The 17,771-nt window shown below is 45.0% G+C and overlaps 1 protein-coding gene and 1 long non-coding RNA gene across 3 annotated transcripts in view; one reads left to right on the plus strand and one right to left on the minus strand.

Moving 5' to 3' along the window:
• The first annotated feature begins 759 nt into the window (after positions 1-759).
• LOC117753102 lies at positions 760-14,372 on the plus strand. Its single transcript, XR_004612203.1, has 3 exons — positions 760-901; positions 5,966-5,970; positions 14,361-14,372. It is a non-coding gene; the product is annotated as an uncharacterized LOC117753102 (long non-coding RNA).
• wnk4a (WNK lysine deficient protein kinase 4a) overlaps positions 901-17,771 on the minus strand; it is a 36,592-nt gene continuing 19,721 nt past the window's right edge. The window contains exons 7-21 of one of the 2 annotated variants that reach the window (XM_034570887.1): positions 17,172-17,391; positions 15,392-15,755; positions 14,538-14,689; positions 14,018-14,091; positions 12,101-12,236; positions 11,539-11,655; positions 9,627-9,800; positions 7,836-7,890; positions 7,388-7,519; positions 5,310-6,148; positions 4,622-4,703; positions 2,414-3,020; positions 1,897-2,102; positions 1,704-1,798; positions 1,165-1,598 (exon numbers count right to left, since the gene is read on the minus strand). In XM_034570887.1, coding sequence (XP_034426778.1) covers positions 1,596-1,598; positions 1,704-1,798; positions 1,897-2,102; positions 2,414-3,020; positions 4,622-4,703; positions 5,310-6,148; positions 7,388-7,519; positions 7,836-7,890; positions 9,627-9,800; positions 11,539-11,655; positions 12,101-12,236; positions 14,018-14,091; positions 14,538-14,689; positions 15,392-15,755; positions 17,172-17,391 — 3,256 coding nt within the window. In that variant the 3' untranslated portion in view covers positions 1,165-1,595. Of the gene's footprint in view, positions 1,599-1,703; positions 1,799-1,896; positions 2,103-2,413; positions 3,021-4,621; positions 4,704-5,309; positions 6,149-7,387; positions 7,520-7,835; positions 7,891-9,626; positions 9,801-11,538; positions 11,656-12,100; positions 12,237-14,017; positions 14,092-14,537; positions 14,690-15,391; positions 15,756-17,171; positions 17,392-17,771 lie in introns of both variants that reach the window. The other variant, XM_034570888.1, reaches the window with a different exon arrangement.

The following is a 17,771-nucleotide window of genomic DNA, read 5'->3' on the forward strand; positions in this document are numbered from 1 at the left end:
GTAAGACATTGTAAGGGAAAGGCACAGATTCAGCATGGCAGGACAGCAGCTTCTGGAAAAAGCAACACAATTATATATTTACATTCAAAATTCCAAACTTTCTTGTATATATTATGAATCTTACAGGAGAAAATTCAGTGTGTGTTGTGGATTTTCTCATTAAGGCCACAGCTACTGATTCACAGCTTGGACTGATTTCTCCATGTCCCACAAAATGCACAATTATCTCAAACTGCAGGAGGGCAGATCATCTTCACTGTGATCGGACATAAACTGGAGAATACCCTCGACCTCATGAAAAAATAGAAGGAAAACACATCAGCTCTTCCTCGACCGACTGAGAATTAAAATAGATTTTACTAAAGTGCACAAGGTGCTTGACTCATGAAACAAGCAACAAATAATTTGTCTTTTTTTGCTTGAGCAAGAATTAAGGTTGCGGAAACATTTAGTTTACTCTTAAAGTGTAAACGTGATCTATAAATGCACTCTACTATATACACATGTACAAGCCAGTAGTCTAAAACCTAAAATCAATATAGAGAAATACTTTCCATTGCACAACTTTTCCTCCTGATGCATTAACATCTTCATGGTATTTACATTATACTGCTTAACGAAGTGAGAAATCACCTTCACTCCATCTGAAAATGTCAGAACTGCAGTCAAACTGAGTCTGGAGAATGCAGTTGATCTTATCAGGTGACAAAACCACTAAAGAAGTTGTACTGCAACAAAATCAAAATGTTCAATCCATGTTGACTGTTATTGTCAGTCCCAGGAAGGCAGGAGTCAGCTCCACTACATGAAAAATATATTAAATATGCTGAGACATCATTAACTAACCACACCAGACATGAGATTATTCAAAATATTGTCATCTGTGTACGAAAAACTATCGGTAAGAGCCAGAGTTTCTCTGTGGTTCACGTCGCTGTGTTCAGAGCGATTAACGGCAGTGAGAAGACAGGAAAACTGCAACTATCAGGCATTCTGGGTCAAGGTCATTGTGTCGCCACGGCTCTGCAGCACTCGACTGAAGAGCTTGATCAGAGAAAACATTTAAAGGAGACATATCGTGCTCATACTCAGGGTTGTCATTTTAATTTGGGTTATTTGAAAAATAACACTATTGCTGAAGCTCCTCTTTTCAGCCTCTGTCTGAAACACAAGGCCTCCTTCCTTCCTTTACCTCAGACTTTGGGCTTTTCAACTATGCAGAACTTGTACATTCACACAAAAACAATAAAACACACAAAAACAGCAGGATATGTCTCCTTTAAAACAAACTGTGATGGGACATTTACTGCGGCAGCTTGAACTGAAGCTGGTGACTTCTGACCCGTCGGCTCTGACGCTTTATTTACAAGGACAATCAGGACTGAACGGGAATCCGATTAGTGGATATTCTGCGCTACTGGTGACAGTTTCTGTACATTTGAGGTAAATGACCACTGGCAGAGGGAAGCAGGTTTTCGTTGATCGGCGAGCGGGTGTGTGACAAGTGTTAACGTGATCCTCCTTCGGGACGGGTATGAGCACTTTGTCACACTTCAGATGAGGTAGTCCAGATATACAGCTCAGCTGAGCGTTTCTTACTGGAAAAGGAAAAGATTCAAAGTTAGACTTGAATAAGCATTTTTGCCTTTTGAGTTTAACATATAATAATATGTATGAAGTTTGTTTAAGCAGTGAACACTCACCATTCTACTTATGTCAGTGGAAAAGGTGACCCCTTTGCTGGGTTTATCCTGGGAGCCGCTACTGCTGCCTCCAAGAGAGTTTCTCCTAATGATACCTAGGGAAACAAAAACAGTACATTCACACTTTAACGTCCGTTCAGACATTAAGCTGTTAGACATTCAGTGGAGGATGTTCTTGGATATTCTTCTTTACCTTGGAGTGGCAATATGTCCAAGCGCTGCAGGCTGTTCCGGCGCGATGAGGGGAAACCGTTCCCCTTCGACAGGCGGCGCTGTCGACTGGACAGCATCGCAGCAGGAGAGAGGATGCCTGGAGGAGGAACCTTACCCATCCGCTCATACAGCTCCTCGATCTCTTTCTTCTGAGCAGCCTGCAGGTCCTGCACCTCGGTCAGATGTCTGGTGAAGGACAACAAATAACTTAGCCCCTCAGTCTGGGAATGCACAGCCAGTAATGTCGGTATTTGTCTAATTGAGCACATGAACATGTGTGAAGAGGTACAAAGCTACACAAATGTTTTTAAATTTGAAACTTTGAAAATACTTTGTTGTTTTTCCAGTAAAAAGTAATCACAGAATTTCCCAAATCAGATTTGAAGTTCCCTATGTGTACAATATGTGGATTTACTATGTCAAAGTAAAATATCTATTGTCTGGTCATATATTGTATTGAAAAACAATACCTGGTCATGGTAAGCATTGTCTCTTACCTCTCTCTGAGTTCCTGAAGCTCCTCCACCATTTCCCCATCTTCACTGTCTGAGTCATCGCTGCTCAGGTAGGGAGCGCTGCGGCTGTAAGTCATCATCCATAAATGGTGAAGGGCATTAGTGTACTGCGGGCTGCCCACCCCTCCGTCCCACGACCTCCCCTCCATCTCAGCAGCCGTCAGCGAGAGTCCACTGTCCACAGACGTCCCCAACAGGCTGAGGCTGTACGCTCTCCTCCGACTCCTCTTCTTCGTCCTCTGCCGTTCCCCGACAAACTCTACCTCTGCGTCCTCGTCTTCGTCCCCCACTCTGTCCTGTGTCAGCTGCTCCTGCTGCGGCTCCTGGCTCCCGGCCCACACCGGCTGTCTGTCCAGCTCCTGGAGGACCACCGAGGACCCTCTCTGAGGATGTGGGTGAGGAGGGGACATGGTGAGGGAGGTGCCCAGGCTGGTCTCAGACTCCCCCTGTTCCTCTGTGCTGCTCTCTGATGTGGTGCTGCTGCTGACCTCAGGCTGTAGTGCAGCAGGTACAGACACAGCAGCCACAGGGATGTCAATGCTGGGCGTCACCTGGAATCGGCCGACAGTCACTGGTGTGGACTGGACTTCTAGAATATAGAGTAAAAAAGTTTGTGTTAAAGCCATTTAGAATAAAATGATGTAAATACCTTGATCAAGGATCCTAACTTATGTCATTTAAGCTGTGAGTTGTGTCCTTGATTGAGAAGTTACATCATCTGGACAGAGAGTTTATATGAGTGACAGCCAATCACTGGCTGAACAATGATTGTTCTCTAATCTGATCAGAGCTGATTGATCATCAGGACCCCCCCCCCCCCCAAACAAACCTGACGGCCACAGTTTGATTAAAGTCTAATCATGTGTTTGTCAGGTTTTCACCTCTGTCCATTTGTCTGTTTGTGAGTAAGATTTCACAACAACTACTACAAAGATGACCAGGAAACAAGGTGGAAGGATGCGGTGTAGGTCAGGGAGGAACCCATTACAATGTGGTGCAGTGGTGGTGTGTTTCCACAGGTTCCTTGATTTCTGGGAGAATAATTCATGGAAAAACTTGATGGAAGAACAATCACACATGTTTAGGGGATTGATATTATGAGTGTTAGTAATTTGGTGCAGATCCAAATAAAATCTAGATCTAGTGAATCTAAATGTGGTTTCCTAAGGGGACTGTTGTGTCTTGGTGGAGGTCTGTCACACTTATTTACTACTAATGGCTCGATGGGGCCCGATCACATCTAAATAAGATGGTTCTGGGTCTGAACCCCGGTCTGGAGTTTGGGTGTCCTCCCACAGTCCATAGAAATCTAATTTGCCCATAAGTGTGAATGTGAATGGTTGTTTTATGTGTAAGCCTAGTGATAGACTGGGTGTACCCCACCTTTCACAGCAATGTTAGCTGGGATTGTTCCCCCCCTCCTGATGACCCTCACTTTTAGCATAGCTCACTTTCTAAAATAATAATCTCCTGTCAGTAGATCTCTGCTAAAGAGCCTTAATTTACAGCAGGGATAATAACTGATGACGACCGTGATGAGGTTGTTTATCTGTCATCGCCTTAAAAGAGCAGGAACAGTCTGCTCACATCTGCAGACAATTTGAGGGTTTAGAATCCTGCAGTGTCTCATTCTGCCCACTAAGTGTCCTTCTTACAGTAAACACAGAGCGTGTCTGGGTCGCTGCCCGCCTGCAACAGAGGGGCTCTGTGCTCAGTGTGGAGGGAATAAACACTGACAGGTGTGGATGTGGGAGGAGAGGCGGGTAACGAGCAGCTCCGCTCAGCGATTGGCCGTCGACGGTGGGCAGGGCCACAATCACACCTACGGTTGTGTTCATTTTGAAAGGGACATTACATCCAGACGCTTACGCAACGGCTCCAGAGGCACCGCTAATGGATGATAATGTCGCCAGGGATACGCCAGAGAGAAAGAGAGGGGGTGGGGGGGGGGGGACTGAAAACAGCTCAAAAGGCAAATTGTCCAGGACAGAAACATCAGACTGTATTTAGACCCAACACGTTATAAACTGGAGCGCAGAAGAAAAACGTGGAATATTTGGCTGTGGGGGCGTTTGTGTATATACACAAGCATGTGTGTGGGTTTGTTTGGGGTGAAAACATGAACCTTGTCCAGTTATTTTACATCTGACGTAGGAGAAAACACGAGAGAACATTCACAGAATTTCTTACCAGATTCAGGGGAAGAGACTTTTGGGATGCTGACGTTCATCTCAGGTACAGGAGGGTGCAGCTGAGGGCTGCAGGACGATAACTACACAGGGAGGATAAAGATTAGCAATATAACTTGCATCTAATTGACCCAGCTTGGTGGATCCACTTTAAATAAAGTCTCTGTGTCAATGTCGGGCAAATTTTATCTTTATCAGTTTTCTTTTTTTTATCCAAGATGTCAAAAATTGACAATTAGAAAAAAATGTTTTTTTGTGTTGACCAACCGAAAAATACTAATTTAGCAGTTTTCAAAGAAAAAGGTTGGATTGGTTCATCTTAAAGTTCTTCCATTAATGAATTGCCCTTAAAATGTCAGGAAATTGTGAAAAATGTACAATTTCATAGACCCTAAGTTTGTGTTTTTGAATAATTAGTTTTATATGATCAAGTATTCAAACCATTAAGATATTCAGTTCACAAGAAGTTTAATTCAAAAATGTAAAACAGACAATGGAGACAAGACTTTCACATCTGTGATTGAAGCAGTGAATGTTGAATTGTTGCTTAACAAACGGCTCAAACTATTAATCAAGCATCAGAATTCTGTTGATGGACTTGTTGATTAATGAATTAACACATTAGCATATCCAAAGCATTGCTTTAGAAATCAGATTCAATCCCTGAGATAAGAGTAATGATGACTCACAGTGCTTTCAGGGCTCTCTGGGGGCGTTGGGGAAAGATCTGACGAGGAGTCTGAGCTGGAGATTTGTGGATTGGGTTTGGCCTGAGCTGGACCCTGTGCTTGGTATTGTGTCATGTAACTGTGGAGACTTTCCTCCTGGGTCAGACTGGGGGGACTGGAGAATCCAACCTGTTGCAGAAACTCCTGGGGAGTCGGCGGAGGAGTGGAAGCCATGGAAGGTGGAGAGACAGAATGCAACCAGCCGGGATAATTGTTCTGAGTAAAGAAAGCGGCTCCATCCATTTGTGTGTTCTCAGGGCTGTGGTAGACATTGCTCTGTTCTGGGATGCCTTGGTACTGGGCCTCTACTGAAGTTTGGTACTGTTGTTGGTAGACAGAGGGGTAACCCGACTGTTGGGTCATGTGAGCGGGAAGCTGGGGGTGATACCCTGGAAAGGAGGGGATCCCCTGGGCGGGCAGGCTTGCGACAGGGATGAAAGACTGAGCCATGCTCATGGCCATGGAGATGACATTAGCCAATGAAAACAGGGGCTGTGTGTGGGGGGGCCACATGTTGGGATGCTGAGGTGGGGACATGTTGATGCTCTCATTGCTGCAAGGACTGGGGGTCTCCCGCTGAGGACTGGGGGACCCGGAGGAGGGTGAGGGAATAGAAGAGAAGGTGGGGTTGCTGGCTACACGTGTGAGGGGAGGATGAAGCGCTGCTGGCTTGGGGGAACCCGGAGAGCCAGGGTATGGGTATGGGAAGTGCGTGTGGCCCATGAAGGGTAAGTGGTAGTGCTGGTGGTGGGGCAGGAGAGACGCAGGGTGGGGATGGTGCTGGTATTGAAGCGGAGACCCTGGGAGACAAAGACACAAAAAAGAGTTTTAATCTGTGGTTTTGGAGTCAATCATCTGTGCAAAAAGAGACACGTGCAAAAAAGAAATAAAAAATCTGAATGTCCTCATTTAATTTGTGCATCAAACGCAGGGTTGCAGTGGGATATTGGACTGAGTCGACCCAGAGAGATGAGTGAGATCACTCATTTGTCCTCTCGTCTGATTCTCCCGTTAACCTCCTGCCAAGACGTTTGCCACGAGGAGCATAAATCTTTCCCATACTTTCAAATAATGGGTTTCCATGGTGAACAAAGACATTTTGTTCAGAGTATAATTGCATTTTTAAGCCGCAGCACTTGCACATTAGAGTTAGATAGCTGTGAGGGCTTCTGCACCAGTGGAGCGAGTGAGGCTTTTTGTGTATGACATCTTAGAGGAGTTTAAATCAAACACACGTGTGTGTAAACAGCCTTTTTGGGAGCGATTGTGAGATTAAAGCAGTCAGGGTTTCTGCATCACTCCTTTAGGGAAGCCAACGTCCCAGCTCCATCCATTGATTTGACATTTACCTCAACAATGGCTCCTCAGTTATAAACCACACCTCCTGTTGCTGATGATGCAAACCAGCCTCTACTTTTTTCCATGCTGACGGAAACGCAGGTTAGGCAACACTCTATAACAGTGGCCGGTGGCCAAGAAGCAAATTGCGAAAGCGACCATGCAGTGGACATCAAGCCGAGAGGGGACGCAGCACAAGAGGGGATAAAGATGTTCAGATGGCCGCCGAGGCCGAGACACGGGGGCTTAGGGAGGATGTGTGTTCTTTAATTTAGTCCCGTGGGGAAGGAGGCTTTGAGGGAGGAGGGGAGGCTTTCTTGGAAATTCTGTAGGAGTGTGAGCTGGCAAGCAGATGTTGCAGACTATCGCGGCGCTGGAGAGAAGCTCCTGGTTCACAGCGACAGCATTCACAGCTCCCTCAAAGCTAGAAAGGGCCGTTCAGGTGAGGTAATTACCCAAGAGGGCCTGCTGCAAGGCAGAGACAGATGAAGGCTTTGAGGTGTGCGGATGGTGGATGGCGCCATGCAAATGTCAGAACAATACAGAGAACACCCCCCTGAGGAGGGGAGTGGGGGTTTATGAGGTAGCAGAGCTTTGCTTTGACTTATTCTCTGCCAGAGGACTGTAAGAATATTTCAGTGTGCTGAAACAGTAAACAATGCTCGGCCTCTTCACGTGGGACCGGGGGGAGGGCTATTTACCTGGGGCGTTGTGGAAAGACTGCGAGCGCATTAGAGGTCGCCCAGATGAAGTCACGTCTGCACCCAAGACGTCGCCATTGGGGCACGGGGGAGAGCCACGTACCCCTGCGCTCGGGTTAGCCAGGCCGAAGTCTGAGACAACACACATGCATGAGATGATGACACACACACACACACACATACACACATACACACACACACTCACACATACACACACACGATGGTCATGCACAGCAAAATAGATGCAACACACAAATGCTAGGCCGTTAATGTTATTTGCTGAGTTTCAGGCTTGCAAGTAATTACTACAAAAAGCACAGCGGGCGAGGTACTAATGCATTCGTTAGTTTCTAGATTCGTATCAGTTTTAATCTCTTCAAACATCAGGTTTGTCCACTTTCTTCTTATTGGGTTAAACGAGTTAATCAGAGCCGACGTGAGGTCTTACCGGGCAGAGAGGAGGACGAGTGTGTTCGGGGCAGCGGCTGACTGTGCAGATTAGGCTGTAAGAGAGAGAGTTGATGAAGCTCAGTGTCCACTTCACTTATTCATATTCATATTCATGTTCACATTGATTTAGTACTGATTTAGTATTATTATGCAGAGCCTCATGCCTTCATGCCCGGGGGGGACTTCGGAGACACAAATAGAAAACATAAAAAGGATAAAAGTCCTAAACACTGCTACAACACCAGGCTTCTGCTATAACTTTGATTTCTAAAAATACCAAAGAACTGTCTGTTGGGTGTTTTTTTTTAGACTTGTATCCTCCCTCATACATAGACTCCGACATGTAAAATCCACGTAATGTCCCTTTAAGTATAAGACACTGAAGCACATGATGCATCTGCCTTCAGAGGATGATGTGTGTGGCCCCCTGAGACCTGACCCCAGTTACACGATGATGTATTTATTGTCAGTGTAGCATTAAATCCATTTCTATTCATTTGTGTAAAGAGCTGTTTTCTATAATAAATCTCAGCCTATTAACCAGTTAACAGAACTATTATTGCTTTGTTGGTCATTTTATGGAAAGTCTCCATAATCTGATTAAGTGGTCACTCTAATCCAGCTCTGTGAAAACCGAGAGGAAGATATACAGAGACTCTTTCATTAGTCAGGTTAGCAGCTTGGCTCCAGCTTTTCTTTCCAAGGATTCAGCCTCCATCTCTCCACAGAACAGTCAGAGTAGTAACTCAACTACACAACAGAGTCCGATCACCCAGTCTGTGGGATCGTGGGTTTCCTTCCTGACTTAACCAGCTCGGTGTGGTTTTCGGGCAGGACGGTGCTGGGGAGCACAGCTATAATGGTTCTTACGGGATGTGGTGCATGTAATGTTTTTAATCAGGCGCTAGAGAGAGGCCAGGAGAGATCCGCCCCAACGTGGTTCTGGGTAATTATAGTGGCCAGGGGGTCGGAAACGTAGTGAACAAGGTAGATGGTTGAAGGTTGAGTTTCACTGCTCTCACTCGTCTCTTGTCCTACGTGAAACTGCACGTTACTCTTTGTTCCACCTTCTGCAAACATCTTGGATTATTTCTACTCGAGGGCACAATGAGATTTCTTCTAGAGTGGAACAAAACCTGGCAGGACAGACGCTTCTTTCCCTTTAGCGGACAAACTGTATCTGATTTGGCATTGGGACATAACTTGCACAGGATGGCACTGCTCTTAACAACCTTAATTCTTCTTCCTGGAAGTCTCACAAGTTCACACGATCTTAATTAAAACAAACATATAACATTCATTATATTGCCCACTCAATATGGGCACATAATCTGGAAAATGTCCTTATGGTGGGAGCACTGGAAACGATCTGTGGTTGTGGGAACAAATACAGTGTGTGTGAGAGAAGAGGGTTCTGGCTACGCCTCGACAAATCACAAGGTTTTATGACATTGGTGCTTTTAGGAACATTATGTTCCAAATGAAAGCGCTACCTCAGGTGGCTTTAACAACACTTAACCTTCCATCTTTAAGGCCGAGTCTCAGGAGGGGCCGTGAGGAAAGCACTCAGCCGAGGTTTTTTTTATCATCCAGTGTCGGAAGCACAGCTACAGCAGCAGCTATGCATTTACACCAGATTTATAGGTCTGCTTTAGATAAGCACCGCCACACACACACACACACACTATAGCTGATGTGATTTATGACGATCAGTAAAAACACACACTGCTTTGTTCTCAGCTAACAATGCTGCGATGTGGATTACTGGAGAGGAGCAGGTGCTGCTGACCTGGGAGGAAGACAGCGAGTTAACCCCGCTGTGGAAAGCAGGCTGGGGCAGTCGGTGGCTGCTGGCGTGGACCGGCTGGTCTTTGGACATCAGAGCCTTGGCCCGTTTGATGATGTCGCTCATGCGGTGGATGAAGCCCTCCTTCTCTGATGGCAGGATGAACTCATTGTGCACCTGGACGACACAAGGACAGTGGAAGAAGCATTCAGATAGATTGCACGACTGAGTCTGTCAAATCTAAGTAAAAATACACAGGTATTATCAATAGACCGTTTAAAAAGATGGACGATGTGTCTCCATTTCCTCCCATTGCAACAAATCAAGCTAAAATATCCCAGAAATGGCCATCTTCCATTTTTGACATCATTTGGAGCCAGAGTGAGTAAGAAGTGAAAAATGTATTTAAAGTGTACTTTGGCTGTTAAGTTTGGGCCATGTCCCATCTGCTAACGTGGAGGAGGCGGGGTTTATGACTTATACTGCAGCCAGCCACCAGGGGGCGATCAACATGGTTTAGGCTTCATTACAGTCATGGTATTATCAGAAAATGTACCTGAAGTGTCAAAAACGTGTTATAGTGATATATTATATAATATTACTGTATTGTTGATATAAATAATGTTTAAGTAGCCTTTCTCTATTTGAGCTGTTTGAGGTGGAGCTGATCTTTTATGTATTTTCTTTACATATAGTTCATCAGGTGTAAAAGCTGCAAAGTAACAACCGTTGTAAATTAATTCAAGTGCAGAACAACATAAATAAATTTTGAAGAGTAGAAGCGTAAAGTAGCAGAAAATAGAGAATAAAAATACTTTTAAACTGCACTTAGTTACACTGCCGGAGTAAATATTTTGTCTCCAGGTATAGTGGATGTCTATTTGTGTGTCCATCACCCACTCCAACACACACCCCTTCAATCATCAGCTCCTTGTTCTCAGGGAAAAACACATAAATCATCTCCTGTTAATCCACAATGCAGCAGTTTATTCGCCGAGGTTTTGATTTTTTTTGCATATTCATACAGTTCTGAGTGTTGCTGTGAATTGTGGGCAGGGGTGTGGTGACCGTTTCCTGTCAGCGTGGCGTAACTCAGCTCATTTAACCACGGGGGCTGTTGTGATGCCAAGCCCCCCCCCCCACACTGTGCCAGGACTCAGTAAACAAAAGCCCACTGTTGGAAGGGTGATGAAAACAGTAAATTCAGTGGTGCTGCACATGCTGCCTCTTCAGGCCCTCATCACATTCGCCCTGGTGCAAACCTCTAGTGAAGTTTAGAGACAATGACGGGGGGGGGGGGGGGGGGGGGGGGGCTGTTAGCCTGCGTCACTCACTTCTCAGTGACTTAGATTAAATATCAGCCACAGTTCAGATCAACAAACAAAAACACTGTTAACTAGAGGCAGAATAAAATCATGTGTACGTTCGACTGTGATACAGGAATCTGCAAAACGTATCAGCTGACACAGTGACCTCATGTTTCTCGTAGTTTCCGTCTCCATAGAAAACTGTTAACCCATTCACTTCATCTATATTTTTCCTTAGGGGCCTTTGTCCGATATATGTGATCTGGCGTCTCCTCTATACTTTAAAATAATCAGAACAGTAAGAAATGTTTGGCTGCGATGGTTGACCCATACATGTATCATTGGAATTATTATTATTGATTGTTATTATTATGTGATCTGGTGTGATCATTTGGTTTTGGTGGCTAATGTTAACACAGTGAGTTCAAAGTTCTGCTGTATTCACTATCTTAAAATTTCCATTGCATTAATTTCTATTATAAAAATTTGATTTTTCCTAATGTAAAGTTTTTCTGAGTCTATCGGCTTTTCTTTCAAGGTTACATCTACCAAAAATTATAATGGTTAAAGTGTTATATTATTGATATTCTAAATCTCTTGATCCCCACCATGACCGCAGCGATGTCTTCAGGGTTATCTCCATCCAGGTCGAACTTGAAGGTCACCATCTTGTCGTTGTGCGTCTGCAGCTGACACTCGACCACCCGGTCCACTTTATCAGAGAGCTGCAGAGAGGGACAGGGTCAGGACAGGTGTCTGTTTACTCTCTGACTCAAACACAAGGGGGAACAATATGTTTTTGTACGTATGTTTACGTGTGAGCAAACGTGTCACGTCGTGTGTGTGTGTGTGTGTGTGTGTGTGTGTGTGTGTGTGTGTGTGTGTGTGTGTGTGTGTGTGAGTCTGTGACATGCATTGTACTGTGCGCTCTTTGTAGAACATGTGCTTATGCATGATGTGTTTGTCTCTGCCTCCAGAGTGTCCTGATCAGAGGAGACGTCCTGCGGTTGACGACGGAGGAACAGCATAGCTACTGATAACATTGCATAACCAGGGTGGAGCCATCACCGTGCATCATGCCTCCGCTCATCCAGTCATCCAGTCCTGCCCGTTGATTTATCTGTTTATCTGATGCACTTAAATGCGACAAAGCTTTTTGATTTATCGTACCCCTGTGATGCGCAGCCTCGAGCGCGCCCTCCTCCTGAACAGCTTCGCCGCGGTTCGCCTCGCAGCCGTCTTCTCGTTCTTCTCCGATAGGCCCTCGTAGCCGTCGCTCAACCCTGAGGTCACGTCAGAGGCGTAGCTGCGGGGGAGATAAATGACAGATGCTACTTGTTAGAACGTGAACTGAATCTTTCATCACGCAGCAATTTCAAAGTCAATCTATCATTCGCAACAGAAGTGTGACAGGATGTGAATATCTATTGTGGCTGATTATCTCGGCGTCACACATAAGGATAAACAGTACTCGCAAAATGTCTTGATGTGTTTCTCGTGGGTGTAAACACTCAAAGTTAAACAATACAATGTAATGGGGTCAGACTCTATAGGAAGGTGGTGTTGTCTCACGTCCACGCGATCTGTACAATGAAGGAGTTTTAGGTTTCAGAGAACTGGAGAACGTTCAGTGCGTTTTTTTTATTAAACGCTTCGGTTCAGCTAATTGCGTCTCCTGGGCCTTTTCAGGTCGCTGTGGTCACTCACACACACACACACACACACACACACACACACACACACACACACACACACACACACACACACACACACACACACACACACACACACACACACACACACACACACACACACACACACACACACACACACACGGGTCCAGCTCTCCAGCGCTGGCTGCAAACATTCACTAACATTTACAGGCCTGCTGCTTGGCCTGCGTCCACTCAGCTCTATTTAAAAACCTCCCACCTCACGGGTAACTTCAGTTCAAATTAAAGCCCGTTTTCCACTTTAAAATGGAAATTTCACCAAATAATATGTGTTGATATTTTTTTATAATTTCTCTGATTTGTGATCTTTGAGAACAGTTTTGCTCATCAGTATTACAGGGCTTTTGTCAGAGGGGAAATAAAGCAACAAGGAGTAAGTTTGGTTCTTAGATAGTTAATAGTTATGGGTCCTGAGCTGTTATGAAACATGACACTCAACTAGACTGGACATTTATTTCAGTCCACCATGGACAAGTGTCAAAAACTAATAACACACAAATACATTTTAAAATTAACTGACAAGAGTTTTCAAATTAAATTTAATCATAAAGGTCCAGATCTCTGTTTTCTTTTCTGTCATTATAAACCAAATATATTTGAGCTCTGGACCTATGCGACCTGTCGACCCCGGGTCATAGAGTTACTTTTTAAAAGTTCATAGACTTATGAATAAAACACAAACTAGTACGGCAGATCCACAAATTAATATTCGTAAATTCACACGCAAAGATGGCATCTCGCAATGTTACATAAAGTGAAACCGTGGAAATCCGTCCTGTAGAAAACATAACCTCCTTGGTGGAGGTCACAACTAATATATTATGAAAACAATCGTTTCAGGATTAGAAAGTGTCCCAGTCAATGGGGCAATATAATTATGAAACATTGCAGTGTCTGAACAGAAGATGGAGCAATGATGTAAGCCCCTCACCACACAAACACACACAAACACACACAGACACACACACAGTCTATTATCAGCTCTCATGCCGAGAATAAAGCCCCCCCTCTTCCTTATATCCCACCAACATGGAAAACAGGGCCTCCGCAACATCTGAGGCCGAGTCCCACAGAAACCTGCGAGGGTCCATTCTGCCTCGCCGCAATAAAAACACAGAGGAGCCGGTCGACTGCCTCGAGCTTGTTGTCACAGCCCCACAGATGTGGAGGAGGAGGAGGAGGCGAGGAGGAGGAGGAGGAGGAGGAGGAGGAGTCGCAGAGGGAAAACCCAGTTTCTGTTAGATTCATACAATGATTTTTTCAGCTCTCTGACTTAAATCAAGAAGAGAATGTTGAACTCCATTGTTGTGAAAAGGAGGAGAGAGAGGAGAGAAGAAAGGACGAGGAGCTTTACCTGTCCACGGGGGAGCTGAAGCCGCTCGGGGGCTCCGAGTTGCCGTGTTCCGTGTTGTTGGATACTGCAATGCTCTTTGAATAGAAACAAGGAATGTGGAGGAGGTAAACATGGAGAAAGACTTTGATTCATACAATTTTTACTTTTGAGGTTTTTAGCACTAGATAGTAGCCATGAACCATTTTCCACATGCTTATTCTTGAGTGCATAAGTATTTACTGTAACTCAGATTCGTACAAATCGTTCACTTTGCTTATGAACATTTCTCATCCAGTAGCAAAAAATACACACTACATCTATTTATTCTGGAAACTTCAGGATATTAAGTTATTCCTTATGTAAGTTAGAGTTTCTCATCCTCCTCAGGGAGTATCTCACTCATCTTTATGGTCTTACGTACTCAATTCCTTTATAGTTATATATTGTTTGCATATGTGTCAGCGCTGTGTTTGATTTGAGTTATGTCGTTTAACAAGGTCTCGTAAAATCTTGGAAATTGCTCTTTACTGTGGCCACTCACCGAGGGGAAGCGCAGGGCCGGGATGGGGAGGCCGCCTACAGTGGGGGAGTCGGCGTGCGCGGTGGGAGGGGTCGCGGGCGCGTTGAAGGTGCCGGCCTCCAGCGGATCCTGGAGCCCAGAGGAGCTCAGATAGCCATCCGTCTCGCAGTCAGCTGTTTCAACAAAGGATATAAACCATTAGCATGTGATCAACTGTGTGGCCTGATAGACCGGCACAGACGGAACCATACACACAGGCAGGGGAGAGGAAAATGAGATATACCACACACACACAAACACACAAACAATGACAATGACACCACTGTGCACCGTTCATTTAGACCAGATCCGACTGATTCACTCCAAATCTCCAGAGAGAACACTCAGGATGTCGTGTGGATAAAAACAGAAAGATTCAATATCTACAAACACAACTTTTGTGGTGTTTGTGCAACAGCCGTGAAATTACAGGGACTAGATCATTCAGTTATCCACAGATTCACATTTCACTGTGCGCCTCCCATGTGCTCTGACATCTGAGCAGCTTTGACAATGGTTCAGCTAAAGCAGTGAGAAACACTGTGAAGGAGAATCTGAACACAAACAAATCCAGGGGAGGTCAAAGGTCAAACATTGAGGGACGACTGTAACTGAAACATTAAGTTACTTTGTGTAGCTACTTTACTTTGAGGTGCTTGTACTTAACTTGAGAATGTATATGTTTTTTTACTTTCTACTTCTTCTCCACTACTTCTTTAAAAAAAAAACATGTATAACTGTTTACTACACAACATTTATATTCCTCCTTGTTTTTGAACTGAAAACATGAATACCAGCACACGTCATGTTATGGGATGTGACATGAGGCCCCTCACAGTTAGCAGAGGACAGGCTGTTGTGTCGGATGTGGAAGTGCTGGTCGGCCTCGGGCTCCTCTGGTTCTGCTGGGTAGTTGGAGCTGACACCGGAGTCAGCGGAGCTTGTGACGGGGGACATGATGGGGGCCGGAGGCGTCATGGCCGGGGTGGGGGACTCCGCTGCCGCGACCTCTCTGACTTTGGGTGAAAAGGTCTGAGGCTCGGTTTCTTCCTCTATGGCCTCTTGCTCCAGCTTCTTCCTCTTCTTCTCCTCCGACAGCCGCCTCAGCTTCTCCCTCTGCCGCTTGATGGCCGACACCCTGTCCCGTATGGCCTTGGCCACCAGCTTGAAGTCCGCCTCGCACACGAAGCCGAGCACGACCTGAGTAACAACACACAGAGATGGTCAGGGCACAACAGGGGCGGGGTGTATACGTCATGGTCCGTGATGTGCTGTCTGCAATATGTCGACAACTTACACAGATCTGTTGCACTGAACGACCTGAGCACGCAAACTGTGACACCAGCTTTGTTCTAACGGCGTTTGATTTGATTTCCTCTGACGGGTTGTAGTCTTCCACCGCCTCTCGTGACACCCGGTGCAGCAGAGAGGGATTCTCAGGCTGAACATGCCACTCAGCACATGGTCAGATTACAGCAGCACGCCGGCACTACATGTCCCCGTACTGATACCAAATTTGATCTTGATGAAAACTACCCCAAAAGAGATAAACAAGTGAGGAATTGTGGCTCCTATTTTCATTAAAAGTGACCTCTGCAGAGGACATAAGGCCTGTTTCCTAACAACCAAGAGAGCCATTATATAATTAAAGATGCTGCTTCCTGAGACACACTCTCACATTTCCAACAACTGATGATTAAAGGTTGAGCCGTGTGCCCTTGACACACTCGTCAAGGCTTTGTCTTTATGGCCTGCAGCACATCTCAATGTTCCCGCTGTCATAACAGAACCGTAAAAGTGGTATAATGATGCCGGGTGCATTAGCGATGCTGCTTTCACTGTCTGGGGTCGAAAGGAAGATGGCAAACCATTTATTTCTCTAATAATTTCAGAATCTGTGAATCTATGATGTTGGCATCGCCGATAACAGGATCTACACAAGTGAATATCTGCATGTTCGTGTAAAATTCTTACAAAATCTACAATAACCATGGAAAAAATCAACACCTTGAAATTGATTTATGTATTTGTAAGTGTCAGGGAAGATCCCATTACCTTTAGCCATGGATCCAGATAAGGGGGTGGATCCAGGAACACTTTAAGATTGTATTTTCACAGATTTTTCACAGAATAATTAATAAAAAATTATTTAGGGGACTGATATATATTAATGTGTGAAACTTGGTGGAGAATCCAAATAAAAATCAAGAATTTAAATGTGGTTTCATAAGGAGACTGTTGAGCATTGGCGGAGTGTGTTTCTAGTTTTCTGAATATTATTGCTGTAGAAGTAAAAATAACTCATTAAGATAATGAGTCTACTTCAAGCAGACATCTAATTACCCTTTTTAAAGCATCCAGATGAAAATTCTTTTGTGAGGAATCAACTGTTCTAAAAACAATAGGGGGTGGTGCCATATCCCCAGTCACGTTCCTCTAGAAAACCTATAAAAGGCTATAATCATAAATCAAGACCAGGATGCAGAGAACATGTTGGAGCCGCGTCTATCTCATGATCTGGAATCAATTATTCAATTTCCTCACTAATGGCTGCAACAAACTGGATCAGGCGAGGCAGCGAGCGGTGAAGCGGTGAAGCCGTGGAGGTCGACCTACCATCTCCTGCGCCACCTCCTCGGGCACGTCCTTGTAGAGCTCAAAGAGGAACTCGATGGCGTTGTTGTCCTTGTACTTCCCCTGGAGCTTCTTGGTGTCGTCCATGCGCAGCCACAGCTTCAGGCCCGACTTCACCGTGTCGTCCTCCTCCGCCAGCTCCACGTGCACGCCGTTGTTCTCCTGGAAGAAGGGGTGCTCCAGGAGGTCCTGAATGGTGTACCTGCAGGATGAGAAGCGTTTAGTCGTTTACTCTCGGACACTTTGGCTAATTAACAGACAGATTCATTACCTTTTAAAAAACATTCAGCTTCACAGATCAGGGTTTTTCTCATTGAGCACAAACTGTGAGAATCAAAGTGTGAGCCCACAACCGTGAAAAAAAGACAGTTACAAAACATGCTGTCTATCAGGCTGCAACGACCTTGACTCTCCGACTTACATCAGGACAATCAGTATAAAATAAAGTGACTACGACGTGAGAGAAAGTTTGGCTGCACTGTGAGAAAGTAAACTTTCCAAAAAACACTTTACGCTCAGTGAGAAGCTGCAGGAGAATAGTTTCTCAAACTTGAAGCTCTTTTCCTGATGCTTACATCGTTC

This window comes from Hippoglossus hippoglossus, chromosome 19 (assembly GCF_009819705.1).
Source record: "Hippoglossus hippoglossus isolate fHipHip1 chromosome 19, fHipHip1.pri, whole genome shotgun sequence".
NCBI lineage: Eukaryota > Metazoa > Chordata > Actinopteri > Pleuronectiformes > Pleuronectidae > Hippoglossus > Hippoglossus hippoglossus.